General features: G+C 57.6%; 2 protein-coding genes across 4 annotated transcripts; both read left to right on the top strand.

The window, feature by feature from the left end:
* Positions 1-1065: 1065 nt before the first annotated feature.
* LOC116799585 lies at positions 1066-3701 on the top strand. 3 transcript variants are annotated; one of them, XM_032712830.1, is made up of 4 exons: positions 1066-1204; positions 2093-2185; positions 2713-3046; positions 3349-3452. In XM_032712830.1, the coding sequence occupies exons 1-4, from the start codon at positions 1144-1146 to the stop codon at positions 3431-3433; spliced, it is 573 nt and encodes a 190-aa protein (XP_032568721.1). In that variant the 5' UTR covers positions 1066-1143; the 3' UTR covers positions 3434-3452. The 3 variants fall into 3 exon arrangements, with proteins under 3 accessions (XP_032568721.1, XP_032568720.1, XP_032568722.1); XM_032712829.1 differs by having other exon boundaries at positions 1066-1240; XM_032712831.1 differs by lacking the exon at positions 2713-3046 and having other exon boundaries at positions 3349-3701.
* A 4600-nt stretch (positions 3702-8301) lies between these two features.
* On the top strand, positions 8302-17174 carry SLC20A1 (solute carrier family 20 member 1). The gene is made up of 11 exons (XM_032712668.1): positions 8302-8517; positions 8731-9199; positions 9291-9431; positions 9509-9594; positions 11042-11138; positions 12723-12842; positions 14342-14590; positions 14684-15233; positions 15488-15673; positions 15942-16026; positions 16495-17174. Exons 2-11 carry the CDS (start codon positions 8884-8886, stop codon positions 16654-16656), a joined length of 1992 nt encoding a protein of 663 aa, XP_032568559.1. The 5' UTR covers positions 8302-8517; positions 8731-8883; the 3' UTR covers positions 16657-17174.
* Positions 17175-17193: the final 19 nt, after the last annotated feature.

The raw sequence follows: 17193 nt of genomic DNA, 5'->3' as shown, positions 1-17193 counted from the left end.
TGGTGCTTGGTTGCCAGCTGGGGTTAAACCAGGACAGTCCTTTTGGTGCCCAATGTGGGGCACGAAGGGTGTCAGCTCCCAACTCCTCCAAGGGAGCTTCACGAGGCATTTGGTCCATGTTTGGGGCGGGTCTGTGCTGGCAGCTGCCTGACACTCCTAGGCAGCTCCAGGAGCATTGAGGTTTGCTCTGGAGACAGGTGAAGTCCCAGGTAGTCTGCAGAATTTTCTAAAGCAGCTCCCCAGAGAGCCTTTTGGCACCAGGGAAGGGCTGTGCCTGCTTGATCTGTCACTGGCAGCTGCGGAATGTTTGGGCCTCTGCATTTGTGCTTAATTAGATGCTCTTACTTTCGGTCTGTGTTTGGCCCAGCCACCTGCGAGAGTCTGTTCTTTTCCTGCCAATTTATGTGAAAACAAGCACTGATAAACGAGAACTTCGTCCTTGAAGGAAGCATCCTGTATAAACTGAAATTAATTGGTGACTGGCTATTTGAAGGAGAAAGTGACGAGGAGGATGAGGAAGGAAGCCCCCCAACTCATTTAGAAAAGAGCCTCCATGTGTACACACGCATGCGCAGAAGGGGCACCACTTACATCAGGGGGAAGGGACCAAGGACCTCTGGCTGGGCGGTGCTGGCCACACCTGTCCAGGTAGATGTCACAGGTTAATTGTATAAAGAGCAGATAGCTCTTCCTGGGAGCAGATTCAAGCTTTACATGGGCAACGTTGTCTTTTGTGGGGACGCCCGCTATCTCGTGAGCCTGCCAATACTCCGAGAATGCAAATTCTGCTATGGGGAATTCTAAACATTCTGGGGTTGGTTAGACAACCTCATTGGTAACACCTGAGTGAGTGGGGGGTTGTCTTGGGGGCTTGTTTCCCTTCTCTTTCCTGTCTCTCGGCTTCTTGTTTTGCTGGCTACTTCTTTGTAATAAATATTGTTTTGTTGAGCTTTCAACGGTGTACTGGTTTCAGTTTTGGCAATCTCCCTGCTACAGCCTCCCTTGGGGAGGGGAATGTTGCCGGTAGAAGACCCTGCGAGGTCACAAAGCCCCCCATGAGGTCATAAGGCCAAGCCATGGTGTGCAGTGCAGGGTGGGTGCTGCAGGCACCGCTCCAGCAGCAGCAGTGACAGCAGTGACAGCATGGTGCGGGCGTGGTGGGCCCTGGCCTTCATCCTCCTCCTGGTGGCCCTGCCAGCCGGAGGTATCGGGGCTGCTCCATGGCGACCGTGGGCAGTGGGTAGGTGGGCAGGCCAGGGCCAGGCCCCAACTCTGGCAGATGCCCACGAGGAATGGCCCTGGAGGCCCTGGCACAACAGAGGGGATCCCTCCTGGGAACTGGGGTCCAAAGGGCTGCACCGATAGGTCCAGCACAGCTTGGGGGGACCCTGCACCGTCCTCCTGCAGCCTCTGTGCCTGACCCACACTGAGGCTTTACCTTTCCCTGATCCTTGGCAGTTCTGGCCAGTCCTGGGGAAGGCCCCCACTCTGGGCTGGAGGAATGTTTTCCAAATTATCCAGGCACTGGGCAGTCCTGCCAGGGGCCATACATGGGAGACAAGACCTGAAAACTGGGAGCAGGCAAGCGCTGCCCATGCTGGAGAAAGGGCAGCGAGGGAGAGCGAGGTTCGGGTGTCTCCTGAGGGCCTGAGTGTGTCCCCTCAGAGTGTGGGTGCTGGGCTGGGGAGGGAGAGCTGGGGTGGTGACGCTGGGTGACCCCAGGGTCGGAGAGAGCGTCCATCAAGGCAGCACCCACCAAGCCTGGAAAGGGAAGGTGAGCGCCTGCAAGAGAAATTGTGGACAGATGGGAAGGATCCACAGGAATGGGGAGCAAAGCCTGGGTGTACCATGTTGTTCCATGATCCCCTCCCCCGTTCTGCTATTCGGTCAGGACAGAGGGTGCCCCAAGGTGTGATGGGAGCTCCTCATGGGGGGTCTGGTTGCAGCTGTGGACACAGGAAGGGCTTTTCCTGCTTCTTGGCTGGACCCTGCGCTGGAGAGGGTCACGGGTCAGTCCTAACTGACTGCACAGCCTGAGTGCTGCTTCCAGGGTTTGCTGGGGCAGAAATGTAACTTTGTTCTTTCCATTAAGGTCCAGAGTATCAAGACGGAAGGGGACAATCTTCCCAGGACACATCCAAAGTGCTACATGAAATCCTTGGACAGCTGAAGACGATAGCACGAGGTGGGTACAGGTCACTCCTAACCGGCACAGTGGGGCAGCAGAGGTTTTGGATAAATGTAGGGACATGCCATAGCCTCCCCAGCCCACACCTCAGAGCCTCACTGCAGGGACCCTGCAGGTGTTGGCAAGCTGCAAGGATGGTCCAGAATCTCTGCTGCCAGTTGTGGCTCCAGCTGAGTCCCAGGGGCTACGGCTGCCCCAGTCAGACCATCCCTGGCCAGAGTGCAAGAACAACTGTGGACAAATGTGAAGGATCCTCAGGAACGGGGAGCAAAGACAGACACTGGGAGAACTGGACTCCGGCCACTCCAGAGCCCAAGTGAAGCCGAGAGGAGAGAGAGAGAGAGAGAGAGAGAGGCTCTGGAGAGCATGGACTTGCAAGGCCTTTGGGACTTTCCTTGGCTTCTACTGAAGCCACAGAAATGTTGCCACCCAGGATATTCCCTCATTCAGACATGCCGACAAAGTGGGAAAGAACATTTTCTGGCAATGTCAGGGCACATTGATGTGCACAATTGTTCCTCCAGGTGTGAACAGCCTCAGCCTCAACAGCGCCGTGGATGGCAGAAGATTCACCAGCACTGTGGTGGGCAGGGCAGACTCAAACCTTGTGGATGGCAGGACAGACCCAATTGCTGTGGTGGGCAGGGCAGATCCAAATGCTGTTGATGGCAGGACAGACCCAAACACTGTGGATGGCAGGACAGATCCAAACGCTGTGGTGGGCAGGGCAGACCCAAACTCTGTGGGTGCTGATACCTTCCAGACGTACTGCATAGAAGGCATCGTGGCTGTCCTGGGCTCAATTCTCCTGGGGATGGCATTGTATTGTGTATTCCACTTGTGGAGGAAGAGGAGAAGGTGAGTTGGTGGGCCTGGGGGGAGTTGCCAAACTGGTATTGGATGGCTGCTATCAGCCAGAGTAGCCATGGGGTTTTCCGAGCTAAGGTGCTCTGGGTGCCCAGTTTGCCACTGCCCAAACTCGGCAGAGATTTGTGCTGTGAGCTGGTGCCCCGTTTTCTGCCCAGAGCTCTCTGTGCCCACAGCTCCCCTGTGCAGCCGGGTACCCACACCCCTAGGGGCACCCAGTGCTGCTCCGCGCCCTCACACCCACCCTGCACCCCCGGCCATGGCGGGGCCTCAGCAGCTTCCTCTCTCCGCAGGCGCCTCGCAGCTTCAAGAGCCGGCTCTGAGCACCCCAACAGCCGGGCAGAAGCCAGCAGAATATTTGCAGGAGCGTTTAAATAAAGATCAGCAGCACAATCGACTGGGTTGTACTGGCAGCAAATTCCTATGGGTGCCACTGCGAGGCCTGGGGGTCCCCTGGGTACTGATGGAATCTAACTTGCCACTGATTCTAACTGTTTCTGATTTGATTTTCACTATATGTATTATCCATTCCATAAGCAACAGTGACCCTGGCCATCGCACTTTGTTGTGTTTTTGGAAACTCATATTAATTCCACCTAAACGTGAGGAAGAACTTTTCTGTGCCGGTGACCATGCACTGGAATAGACTGCAAAGGTTGCGGAGACTCCCTTACTGGTGATATTCCAGAACCATCTGGACACAATCCTGTACCATGTGCTCTGGGATGACTCTGCTTGAGCAGGGAGGTAGGACGAGATGACCCCACTGTGGTCCCTTCCAACCTTACTCATAATGTGATTCTGTGATTCAAGTTTGTTTTCACTAATACCTTTGCCAGTGATTCACCAGCACACAGCATGTGGTGGGGGTCTCCCATGCAGGGGGGCACATATGGCAAGGAAAGGAGTCAGGTGAGGGAGCTGGCACAGACCTTGGCAGGGCTTTTTTCATCCCAGCTTACTGGAACACCAGGAAAGGGCAGCTGCCTGCAGAGGCATCCCCCATGGAGCTCAGCCACAGGGACTCCATGTCTGGCTCTGTCCAGAACAGGCACCGAGTGTTTCCCAGCCTCTGGCAATGCACAGACCCAGGAATATTTACTCATGTGTGTATATACATATATATATATATATATATATATGTAAAGAGAGAGAGATAGAGATATTTCTGTTCATACCTTCTGTCACAACATATTAACATTCTGTTGTTTGTGCATTTATTCTGAACCTGCTTTCCTGTTGCTTTGATAAACCCAACTATTTGTCAATCCGGATCATGGAAGTTCTCATGAACAGACTTACAATGCCTGATTCTGAAATTTAGCCCAGCTGCCCCCAGCCCCTCTGACCTCTCAGGACCAGCTGGAACACAAGGGGGTTTGTTTTCTGCCAAAATTCTAAACTCTTGCCAGAGGACTGTGGCAGTGGCACTAGAGGGCTCTGGGGCCTTTTGGTTGGCATTGCCTGTGATGGCATCCCTGACCTGCTCTCCTTATCCCTGTGCACCCAGCCACCCCCACTTTGGCAGTGCTAAAGGGACACCTGGGTGATACCATGCAGGGCTGCAGAGGTCCCTGGACAGAGGCTGGGGCTCAGCCAGAGCCCAGAGGGGATCATTCCCTGCCATTGTTGCCTCTTGTCCCCACAAACATGAAAGATTCTGGCAAGGCTGGAGACACACAGAGCAGCCAGGAAAAGTGGAGGAGGAGGAACGTGGGGAGCCCATCCCTTCAGGCTGTGGTTCCTCCACCAGGAACGGGACCTGTGGGAAGTGGGCAGGACATCTTGCTCTCCCCTGTGTGCACATGGACACCTCTGGGTATCTATTGGGCTTGTGGAGAAGGCTCCACTCTGATAACATTGGTTGGTGGAGTCCCCAGCCCTGAGGAGATTTAACAGACATGTAGATGTGGCACTTGGGGCCATAGGTCAGGGATGGCCTTGGCAGTGCTGGGGGAACAGTTGGACTCAAAGGTCTCAGAGGGCTTTTCCAACCCAAATGATTCTGTGATTCTATTCATCTCACTCCTCTCGTGCCACAGGGCAAGAGGAACAGGAGTGTGAGGAGGTGACCAGAGCCATTGTCCTGGGAGGGGAAAGGATTGGCAGAGGGTCAAGCAGAGACCCCTTGGTCCGTGGCAAGGGCAGGGGTCCATGGAGGAGATGCCAGCATGGATGGAGGAAAGGAAGGGATGCTGAGCATCCCAAGAGGAGAGGGAGGAGATGTAAGAGATCCAGATTGGTGAATAAAAGGGATCTGAGCATGAACAAGGGAGAAATGGAGGGTCAGAGTGGACATGGAAGGAAGAGGTGTGAATAGGCACTGGGGAAGGAGGGGAGCTGCGAGCTGGCCAAGGGGCCAGAGCAACCTCAGAGAGGAAGTGGTGTGCTCTGGATGTGCAGGAGAGGACAACAAGGGCATGTGTGACAGAGGTGTGAGCGGTGGAACTGCTTTTGGGGCAAGGTAAGGACAGGGAAATCATTCAGCGGTTAAGTCATGGGCAAAACACTTGACTCAGAGAAAATAATTTTAATTTATTACCAATTAACAATTCAGTAGAACAATGAGAAATAAGAGGATCAGTCAGGAGCAGAGCCAGGGTGGGAGGGCAGCTGAGCACTGGGATGCTGAGGGTTTCTGGAGCGTGCTGGTGACACTTAGGGGTCCACAGTGTGCCAGCGAGTGTTGGGGTGTCCAGTGATGCCATTGAACATCAGGGCACCTGCAGGGACTGGGAGTGCCAAGCAGGCAGATTTCAGAGAAGGCTCAGCTCCCATCAAAGGCTCCACAGTCTCAAACACCTGCACTGCTGATGTATCCCATGCAGGAGTTACAGACTACTGCTGTTACTGGGAGGGGGGATGGAGCCTGCAGGTCTGTAGGTGAGATGGCCACAGGCTGGTGCAGCACCTGGGGTGTTTCCCACCCAGCTCCTGGAGTGCTGCCCCACTACCTTAAATGCCTTCAATGTCACAGTCCCACTGCTTGGAGGGAGCTGTTAAAGTGGAGCTGACAGAGGTCCAAGGGTCCCCTCCAGTGCTGGAGACCTGCAGCGTATTGGCATGGGAGCAACTCCAAGAGCCCCCCAGCCTGCTCCTTCCCAGCACATACTTGACTCTGCACCCCATCTGCTCAGTGCTGCACCCCGTGTGATCAACACTGCTCCCCATGTGCCAGGCTTTGCATCCCCTTCTGCTCAGTGCTGCGCTCTCTGTGCTCAGTGCTGCACCCCTCCACACCCAGCCACAAACCCGCATCCTTTGTGCTGCGCCCCACGTGTGCTGCACCCCACATGCTCAAGTGCTGTGCCCCACGTGTGGTGCTGCAGCCCTTGTGCCTGGTACTGCCCCCCAGGGCTGCCTCTGCCTAAGTAGGAGTGCAGACACACCTGGATCCCTGGAGGCCCAGCTTCATCCAGGGACTCCTGCCTCAGTTTCCCCACCAATTCACACATCTAGAGCAGATGAAGCCACCCAGGGGTGACAGGAATGCAGGGTGGGGACAGGGTAAGGGTGTGGGGTTGGCCCCTGCTACTGCTTTGTCAGGCTGAGAGGGGCAGGGGGTCCCCAGGCTCCAAGTACATGCCTCTCCTCGCCCCCCAGGCCCAGCCTAGGCTGTGCTGTGGCTCTATGCGCCTGGTGCTTCACGTGGCCCTGGGCACAGGGCCCCTGGGGACATGGGACGGACTCTGGCCGGGTGACGCAGGGGCAGCGAGGCAGCAGGGCTGGGGCACTCTGGCCACTTCCTCCCATACCCTATGCCACCTGCAACCCCTCATCACCAGCATCCCTGCGACTCTATGGCCTGCAACAGCCCCCAGCCACTGGCCTGTGGCAGGGGCACAACCCCCAGCTGCCCAGCCCGGCTTCCTGTGCTGGCTGACCTGCTGCCCTGGGGCTGCCTGTGGGCTCTGCCCGCTGAGCCGTGGTTCCTGCTGGGCAACGGTCACCACAAGATGGGAATGGGCACTGGCACCCACCCCCCCTTGGGGCACACATCTGCCCCCAGCATGTGCATATGCACGTGGGGGCTATGTAAGCACACATGTTGCAGAGGGGTGCGCACCAGCTGGGTACTGGGGTGCACCCTTGGTTGTGCCACCCAGGCTCGGGGTGCTGAGGGGACCCAACAGGACCTCCTGGGAACTTGCTGGGACACCATAGGGCCCCCTAAGCTGCCCCCACTCAGCTGTGAGTGCTGGTGTCTTGGTCAGTCCTGGTGGGTACTGGTTTCAGTCCCTGCATGTGATCTTTGCCAGGGACAAACCTGGTCTGGGGAAGGTGGGAGCCTCTTGGGCCAGTGGGTGGCCCTAGGCTGGTGCTGCTGCTGGGTGCTGGTCCCAGAGAGTGCTGGCACAGGCGTGATGCCAGTTCAGAGCTGGAGTGAGATTGAGCCACACTGTAATGCCAGCCTGGTAGTCAGCAGCTTGGTGCCCCTCCAGACCAGTGCAGCACCAGTGCTGTGCCTGGCACATGCTGGTCACGCTGGGGCTGAGCAGAGCCATGCCAGATGTGGGCCAAACCCACACAGACCCAAATGGGAGTGCAGCCCACATCCACCCCAAACTGTGTCGGCCTCTGCTAGAGCCCAGCCTGGGCTTCCAAACGTGCTGGGCTGTGCCTGTGCCACACCAGAGCCAAGCCCACAGCTGCGCCAGGCCGTGCTCGAGCCTAGGAGAGCCCACGCTCGTACTGGGCTGAGCCAAATGGTGCCAAGGCAGAGCCCACACCTGCGCCAGAATGTGCCCCACCGGTGCTGGGCTCTGCCAGAGCCGAGCCAGCACACCGCCGGGCTGGGCTGTGCTGGAGCTGGGCTGTGCCGGTGCCGACCTGCGCGGGGGCCAGACTGTGCGGGACCGGGCTGTGCAGGGCCGGACTGTGCGGGGCCGGACTGTACTGCTGCCGGTGCCGGGCAGTACCGGTGCCGGGCTGTGTAGGGTCGGGCTGTGTAAGGTCGGGCTGTGCAGGGGCCAGGCTCTGCGGGGCGGGGCTGGGCTGTGCTGCGCTGGGCTGTACCGCTGCCGGGTCGGGCTGTGCCGGGGCCGGGCTGTGCGGGGCCGGGGCCAGTGCCCCCGCCCCGGGGGCGCCGCTGAGCGCGCACGTGGTTCCCGGGCACGCTGCCCGCGCGGGGGACAAGGCCGGGCCCGCGCTCTGTGCTCGGCGCTGCCCAATGGCGGCACGGCTCCGCCCTTTTCCGCCACCAGCGGGCCAATGGGCGACGAGGGCGGTGCCGCGCTCTGGCGAGAGGGGAGGGACGGCGGTCACGTGGGGCGGGGGCGGTGTTAAAGCGCGCCGGGCGGTGCGGCCGCGCTAGTTGGGGCAGCGGGGGCGGACGGGACGGGATCTGACCCGACCGGACCGGACCCAACCGAGCCGATTCGAACGGGACCGGACCCGAGCGGCGGGGCGGCGGCGGCGGCACTGGATCGACACCGACAGCGCGGCCCGGCCTCGCCCAGCCGGTGAGCGGAGGTGACGGGCGGTGGCTGGGCGGGCGCGGGCACACGCGCGCACACGCACACGCACCCCCCTCCCACACACACACACGCGGCGGCGGGAGGGGGCGGTGGCGCGCGCGGGAGCGGCCGTTACCGGCGGCGGGAAGGTCCGGTATCCGGTACCACCCACCCCCCCCCCTCTCCCCCCCCCCCCCCCGATTCCCGTCTTTCCCGCAGGATGAAGAGCGGCGCAGACCATGGCGTGGCACCCAGCCCCCAGCACCCACAGCCGGCGGGCCCGTAGAACGTCGAAGCCCCCCCGTGCCCTATAGCAACCCCCCCCTATTTAATTTTATATCTAAGTTATTAACCTATCGCCCTGCACCCACCATGGAACCGACCCCCGCGGTGCCGACCCCCCCCATGGCCGGCTTCCTCTGGATGCTGATCCTGGGCTTTATCATCGCCTTCGTCCTGGCCTTCTCTGTCGGTGCCAACGACGTGGCCAACTCCTTTGGGACCGCCGTGGGCTCGGGGGTGGTGACCCTGCGGCAGGCCTGCATTCTGGCCAGCATCTTCGAGACAGTGGGCTCTGTCCTGCTGGGAGCCAAGGTCAGCGAGACCATCAGGAAGGGACTGATTGATGTGGAGATGTACAATTCCACCCAGGAGCTGCTGATGGCAGGTTCGATCAGTGCCATGTTTGGTAAGGAACAGGGGCGTCACAATGGGGGAGACAGCGTGCCCCAGGGTGCCTCAGTGATGGCTTTCTTACTAGGCTTCTCCTCCTTCTCCAGGATCTGCTGTGTGGCAGCTGATAGCTTCATTCTTGAAGCTTCCCATTTCTGGTACCCACTGCATCGTTGGAGCAACCATTGGCTTCTCACTGGTGGCCCAGGGGCAAGAAGGTGTCAAGTGGTCTGAGCTGCTGAAGATTGGTAAGTCCACCCTAGCATGGCCTCCCTGGGCTAGCGTGTCCAGCAGCACGATGCTAATCGTGCCTCTCCTTTCCTAGTGTTGTCCTGGTTCATCTCACCCCTTCTTTCGGGCATCATGTCTGCTATTCTGTTCTTCCTCGTCCAAAGGTTCATCCTCTGTAAGGTAAGGTTGTCTGCCCCATATTCTGATACTTTGGGGCTTTTGGCTTTTCTTGATAGACTCATTGATTGGCTTATGGTTACCAGAGTTTCTCTAGGCACGTCCTGGAGTCTGTGTGTTGGCACCAGGGGAGCCCTTTGGGAGCTGAAGCGGTGGGAAAATGGGACCTGTGGCCACTCCACACAGCAGAACTGGAGGGTGCGGTGGCATCACCTTCCCTCCTCCGAAATAAGGGAATTGTCTTGCTTGACCTAAGCAGGAACAGTCCCATTTTGTAGTAGTGAAGTAGCCCAGAACGGATAAGGTCAGAGCTACTAGCAGGGCTTTTCCAAAATCCTGGTACAAGGCTGGACCTGCCCTTGGGACAGGCTGCAGGTGAAGGCAGTGACCCACAGCCTCGGCTTTCCTTAGCTGGGAGGGACAGAATTGTCCCTGGGGCTGAGGAAAGCACATTTCTTCCAGCTGAGGAAGGTGAGGGGCGCTCGGGCTGGCTCCAGGGACACATTTCCACTGTGGGGAGTGTTGAAAACCCAGGAAGAGGGATTGGACATGCAAAGTATTTGAAAAGAAGGTGACAGCCTTAGACATCATCTTTCTGAGTACAGGATGCTGTCAGCCCAGAGCAGGGGTGTCCTACCAGCTATGCAGAGAACTCCAGCATTTTCTTCTGTATATCTGAGGTTAAATTCCTTCAGGTTTTAGTTCTCATGATTTCTCGTTCAAGAGATGTTAAGATCTTATCACTGGCAGCCCTTTAAAACTGCTCAGCGTCACTACTGTCACAGTAATCTTGTGTAACCGGCCTCCCAAAGCAGGGCTGGCCTTGTCACGCTCCATTCTGGTGCTGAACAGTCCGGTTGCTCTGTGCTGCTTGGCATTCAGGAAGGTTCAGTGTGTTTTTTCTGATATCAGACCCTGACTGCTGGGCAGCAGCATGGATTAAATGTTTCTGCTGCTGGTGCAAGAGGCTTACAGCGCAGGTATGTGGTCAAATAAGCTGCTTTGTGAGTAATGGACTTTTTATTTTGTCCAAGTCAGCTGGAAAGAGGTAAAAGCTTTGAAAGTGCCTGGGTAGTTAAAAGGAAAACACCGGTGGAGGTGGCAAGCTGGGGAGCCAGGGGAAGGGTTCAGGAGCCAGGAAGAGATGAGATGCTCTAGGTTTGGAAGTGCTGGGACCCTCAGCAGGGCCTGCCCTGGCTCCCTGGGGAGCCTTGTGGGACTCACAGTATTCTGCCACCTCCTGCCCTCCCAGCTGGTGGAGGGTCTGGCTGTGTGTTGTTCCCTAAAGACTGTTGGGAGCTCTGGCTCCTGGCAGAATGTGCAGGAGCTGCCATCGGCAGGTGACAGAGGGCACAAACCCCTTCTGGAAAGGGTCTGATGCTGGGCTGCTCCTTGGCTGCTGCACAGCCCCCTGGTCTGCCTCTCCACAGCACTGATCTGTGTTTTCCAGGCAGATCCTGTTCCCAATGGCCTGCGAGCTTTGCCCGTCTTCTATGCCTGCACTGTGGGGATCAACCTCTTCTCCATCATGTACACTGGGGCGCCCTGTAAGTACACAGCAGAATACTTGAACGTGAATTTTTGAAATTCTTTCTAAAGCCTCCATTAAATGCACGATTTACCCCTTTTTTGCTTTACAGGGCTGAGATCTCCTAGAAGGCGGCTGGCCTGTGCCAATTACAGAAGGCGGCAGGCTGGCCTGCGCTGTCTGGGCTAGGTAGTTGCCCAACCAAAGAGACCTGCTCAAACTAAACTCCTCCAGACATTTCTCCTTAGACTTCCCAGGACTGGCTCATAATATGACTTCCCCTTCCCTTCTCTTACCTGTGCTAAAGCTCAGGTACCTGGCGGCTGCTGAAGAGACTCTTCGGGCTGCTGCTGGTGGGGCTAGGAGCAGGGATGGGGGCTGCATCTCCTCATTCACCTGGTCCCTAAAAACAAGCTAATTATCCCTGGCAAGAAGATACGGCCCCTGTGCTGAGGAGTCTTGGCTTCAGTTGGAAAAGCCAAACTGAGATGCTGTTTGGCTGTTGTGTAGGGGACAGGTCACAGGCAGGACTAGGAGAGGGCTCAGCAGGGACAGGCAGATTTGCCATGGAGCTGGGGACTTCGTTACCTCTTGTCTGTGGGGGTGACTTGGCATGAGCTGTTTTTGGTGTGAGCGTGGGTTTCCTGTTGTGGAGGAGCTGCTGGAGGTGGGATGTGGGCAGTTGGTGCTGGCTCTGGTAGGGTTGGTTTGTAAACAGTGACTGGAAAAATTTTTGGAGGGATGTCAGCTTCCCCTTCTCCAGGCTCTCCAGCATGGGGGAGAAGGCAGGGCTGCAATGGTGCTGGGGGCACTGTAGCTGCTCCAGAATCACTTAATCATTTGGCATCCTCAAGGTGGATCCATGTTTATCCTGAGCCCTTAAATGCTGGGCAAGCTCTGGGTCTCTTAAGCACAGGGTTTGCAGGAAGCCCTGTGCGTGGGTGAGGTGGCTGGGAGTGCTAGGGTTCCTTAGGAGCAGTAAGTCACTGCCTGCAGAAAAAATTTAGGGTTTGGGTGGTCACAAGCACCTGATGCCCTGACCAGGGCCACACGATGCCAGCCCTCTGCTCAAAGTCAGGCTGCCTGTGAGAATGCTCGTAACTGGGTCACGTATCACTTCAGATGCCATGAAACTTAAATCCCTGGTGACTCCTGGAACAGGAGAGCTGCCTTCCCTGGCATCCAGAGGGGTCAGTGGGCTCCAGTGGGAGTAGCCTAGGCCTCTGTGTCCTCTCCGGAGTGGGGAAGTGGCACCCGTGCTGCAGCAGCTGCACTGGGAGGCGGGTTTTTTTTCTTTGACATTGCAGCAAGTGAGGAGACCAGGGCCGTGTGGAGCCCAGGGCATGCACTGCTCCCCACAGGGTTTGGCTGGGGAAAGGGGGTTGTGTGTGGGTCAGCAGCTGATGGGGATGTGACCTGGGGGGTTGCTCGGTGGGGTCTTGGTGCAGTCAGCAGTGCCTTCCCAGCAGCGTTTCTCCCTGGCAGGTGGATTAGCTCAGGGCTGTTGCAGGTGATGGAGTCCCTGTGCCTGGGAAAAGCAAAGTCGTATGTTGAGGAGCATTTTGCCCGGAGGTTTTCAAAGATACGTTGTTTTATTTCCTAGTGCTGGGCTTTGACAAACTTCCTCTGTGGGGTATCCTCCTAATTTCGGCGGGCAGTGCTGTTGTCTGTGCTCTCGTCGTCTGGTTCTTTGTATGTCCGAGAATGAAGAAGAAAATTGACCGTAAGTACTGCATCCCTCTGCAATCCTTGGGGAAGGGCATACTCTGGCTGACTTCTCTTCCCAGCAGCAGATCCCATTAGCTGTGGGGCTGTTATTAGCAGGATCCTCATCTTTGCTCAGGGATTAACCTGCTCTGAGTCACTGGGGCACTTGCCATGCTGGACCCTGCCTGCTCCCAACCCAGGCACCCCAAAACACCCTCAACGTAGCCGTTGTGCCGCTGATCTGCGTCTGGGACCAATTTATCTGCGGGGTGATCTGTCCTTGAGCTGTGGGAAGTGTCATAAAGCTGGTGCCACTTTAATAGAGGACAGAGAAGGCAGGAGACAACGTGTCTGTAACCTTTAATCCTCTCATACATGCAGAGCAATCCTTGGCCCGGCTGATGCAGATCACAAGTTTAAAGCTGATGAAATTCCCTGTAGCAAAAAAACCCAAACCACTCTATTGAAAGGCATCCAAAGGAGCAGCCCCGAGCTCTGCCTCCTGAGCAGCCGCGTGTGGTCCTGAATATCAATAGTGTGTGCAGGCTGGGGCCTCAGGAGCTGGCGATGAGGGGATAACCGGTGTCCTTGTCGTGCTGGTCTAATTAGGGTGTGACTAACAGCTTTATGGCTGCTCTTGACAATCTTCCAGCTGTTCAGCTTAACTCCTGCCTGCAAGGCAAGGCAGTCTCTGCTGCCTGCCAGACAGGCTCCCTCCCTGCCCACAGCATCCCTGAGAGGAAGTGGGCATGCAGAGGGAGACAGCTCTGCAGGGACTGAATTCCAGGATGAGGGTTTTGATGCCACAGCCCAGCCCTTGAGGCAAACAAAGTGACTGGGAAATGGTCATGTTTGTGACAAGGAGGTGGTTTTATTTGTTGTCTGAAGGAGCTGACCTCATGTTTTCACCTGGAGAAAACATGCTTTTCCCGGTAGAGTGGGAGGAACAGCCTCAGCTTCAGGGCTGAGCACTGCTGGTTTGCCTCCTGGGGGGGGAGGAGGGGGGCAGGAAAACAGGCTGTCTTTGAGAGGTGGAGACCGGCTCCTGTTTGGGTTTGTCACCCACCAGTGGAAGCTGGAGAGGAGCCCAGGCTGGAGCTGCCAGGCTAGCAGAGGAGCTGGGCTCTTCTGGGCAACTTCTCTCAGCTTCAGGGGTCACAGCCACTCCAGAAGTGGGTCCAGAGCATCCCACGGCTCATGGGGATGGGACAAACATGGCCCAAAGAGGAACCTCTGCCCTAGACATTACCGGCATAAAAGCCCCATAATGGTGTTTACCACACCCCGTGTGGGTGGGGGGGGTCTAAAAATAGGGGATGAGCTGGCTTAGATGGTTTGGCTGTTGTGCCTGGGACAAGGTGTGACTGCCCAGCAGCTTCCAAAGTTCAGGATGGGAGGGGGAGTTGTTAATTTTATTTGGCTGCCATAAATCTGAGTGGTGAGGGGTGTGGGCTTGCTGCTGGAGCTGGGCTCAGTGATGGGAAGGAGTTTCATGGCAGCTGCCCCCCTTCACAGGAGAGATCAAATCGAGTCCGTCTGAAAGCCCCTTGATGGAGAAGAACGTTGGCCCGAAGGAGGAGCAAGAGGAGGCCAAGGTGCCCCTGAGCGATGCCAAGGGCCCTGTTGCCGATGTGGGATCGGCCATGCCTACCCAGGCAGCGGTGGAGGAGAGGATGGTCTCCTTCAACCTGGGGGAGCTGGAGGAGGCCCCAGAGCAGGAGAGGCTTCCCAGCCTCGACCTGAAGGAGACAAGCATTGACAGTGGTGAGTAGTGGGGGGTGATATGAGTGGTGGGACTCCCCCCACCCTAGGCACCCCTGGGTGTTAACCCCCCCACCTGCTGTCCCCCCCTGGCAGGAGCTGTGCGGCTGCCCAATGGCAACCTGGTCCACCTGAGCCAGGCAGTGGGCCACCAGCTGGGCTCAGGTGGACAGTACCAGTACCACACCGTGCACAAGGACTCTGGCCTCTACAAGGAGCTGCTGCACAAACTGCACCTGGCCAAGATGGGGGACTGCATGGGGGACTCGGGGGACAAGCCCCTGCGGCGCAATAACAGCTACACCTCCTACACCATGGCCATTTGCGGCATGCCCCTGGACTCGCTGCGTGCCAAGGATGGCGAGGAGGGGGAGAGGCTGAGCTGGTCTGTGGTGGATACTAAGAAGAGAGTCCGCATGGACAGCTACACCAGCTATTGCAATGCAGTGGCAGACACCCACCCAGCTGTAGATGTGGACCTGAACACGGCCCAGGCAGAGCTGGGTGTCAGTGACCGCAAGGGCAGCAGCAGCTCTCTTGAAGAGTGGCATGACCAGGACAAGCCTGAGGTGTCCCTGCTCTTCCAGTTCCTGCAGATCCTCACGGCCTGCTTTGGCTCCTTTGCTCATGGTGGCAATGATGTCAGGTCAGTGGGGTCAGCGGGAACTGAGGGGGCTGCTGGCTGGGGCTAGTGCCCACAGAATCATGGAATCAGAATGGTTTGGGTTGGAAGGGAGCTTAAAGATCATCTTGTTTCAACCCCCCTGCCATGGGCAGGGACACCTTCCACTAGACCAGGTTGATCCAAGCCCTGTCCAGCCTGGCCTTGAACACTTCCAGGGATATTCCATCTTGCCAACAGCCTCTGGCCCTCTAGACCAGATCCTCTTTCTCTTCCAGCAATGCCATAGGGCCCCTGGTCGCACTCTACCTGGTCTATCAGACGGGCGATGTGGCTACCAAGGTGGCAACTCCCATCTGGCTGCTGCTCTATGGGGGTGCGGGGATTTGCATCGGCTTGTGGGTCTGGGGAAGGAGAGTCATCCAGACAATGGGGAAGGACCTGACTCCCATCACACCATCCAGGTAAGGGGTGCCGTGAAGCAGAGGGGAGGCTCCAGGCAGCCTGAGAGCTGCATCCTGTTCCAGGAGCCCCTCTCCCTTCTCTTTTAGGGGTTTCGATGGTGAAGCAGGGGCATGTGTGTCTCCAACACCTCCCTGCATCCTGGAGGGGGTTGGTCTGAGTGTCTGGAGAGCCAAGCCAGGGGCTGACACTGCTGTGCTACCTTGAGCTGAGCCCACTGGGTGTTTTGGGGTGTCTGGTTCTGTTCTCATCTGCTTTCTGTCCCTGCAGTGGCTTCAGCATCGAGCTGGCATCGGCGCTGACGGTGGTGATTGCCTCCAATGTTGGCCTCCCCATCAGCACGACTCACTGCAAGGTAGGGGGTTGGCAGGGGAGATGGTGCTGGCTCAGTGTGAGCTCAGCGTCCCCAAAACTTAGTGCTCGTAGGGCCAAGCTGTGTGGGGGGGTCCCGCTCTGGGCCTCCAGCCACTGTCAGCTCCTGGCTGTGCCGCTTGCATATCAATGTGAGGCAGCAGCGGCTGCCTGGGCTGGGGGGGGGGGCATCCCTGGCACACTTGGAAGGTGATGGGAAAACAAAATGCCTTTCATGGTCCCCTGGGCTCTGCCAAGAGGCCATGGGAACCCAAGTGCTGCAGGGCCCTGTCCCTAACACCCCTCTGGAGTGGCAGCTCCTTGCCCTTCACTCCCTGCCTGCACTCTGTGAGGTCCCTACAGGCTGGAGCAGGACCCAGGGCTGTGGGGTGCATGTCAGGTGAAGGTGCGCACGTCAGGTGGGTGCAGACCCTCACTGCGGTGCTGAGCCATGCTCTGGTTCCTTTGGCAGGTGGGCTCAGTGGTCTCAGTGGGCTGGCTGCGCTCCAGGAAGGCAGTGGACTGGCGCCTCTTCCGCAACATCTTCATGGCCTGGTTTGTCACCGTCCCCATCTCCGGCCTCATTAGTGCTGCCATCATGGCTGTCTTCAAGTTTGCTGTCCTGAAGGTGTGAGGGCACCAGGGCTCCCACTGCTCCTGCTTCCCACTGCTGCCCTCCCTCCAGGAGCCACCGAAGCTGCCTGCTGTGGGGTGGGGCTCCCCCATATCTGCCTAGTGCTGTCACTGAAGTATCTTTTTTAATATAAAATGTCTTGGCGCTAACATTGTGGGGGGTGCACCACCCTGGCTGTACATGCCCCCAGGTGGCCCCTCTGCTCCGCTGTAGCTGTAGATTAGCAGTTACCGCGGGCCACTTTTTCACTTCTAATGACTTTAATGAAGATCCTCCAGCAGTGATTCCTTGGGGGAAGGATGTAGGTTGGTCCTTGCCCTTCGTGTGAGGGGAGGGCTGGGGGGTGGTGGGGCACCCCCTTCACAGGCTGTGCTGTGTTCAGCTTTGCCTCCATTGCTGTAGTGGTGCAGACGCCATCGTGCTCGGGGACACCATCCTGCGCGGGGGTCCTGGGGGCTGCCCTCTGGCCCCGTCACTGCTGCTACCTCGGACTCAATAAAGATTTCCTTCGTATGCCAGCAGTGCCTGTGGTTCTGG

This window comes from Chiroxiphia lanceolata, chromosome 28 (genome assembly GCF_009829145.1).
Source record: "Chiroxiphia lanceolata isolate bChiLan1 chromosome 28, bChiLan1.pri, whole genome shotgun sequence".
NCBI lineage: Eukaryota > Metazoa > Chordata > Aves > Passeriformes > Pipridae > Chiroxiphia > Chiroxiphia lanceolata.
Note: the sequence above shows the minus strand (reverse complement) of the source record. Positions and strands in the feature narration are given on the sequence as shown.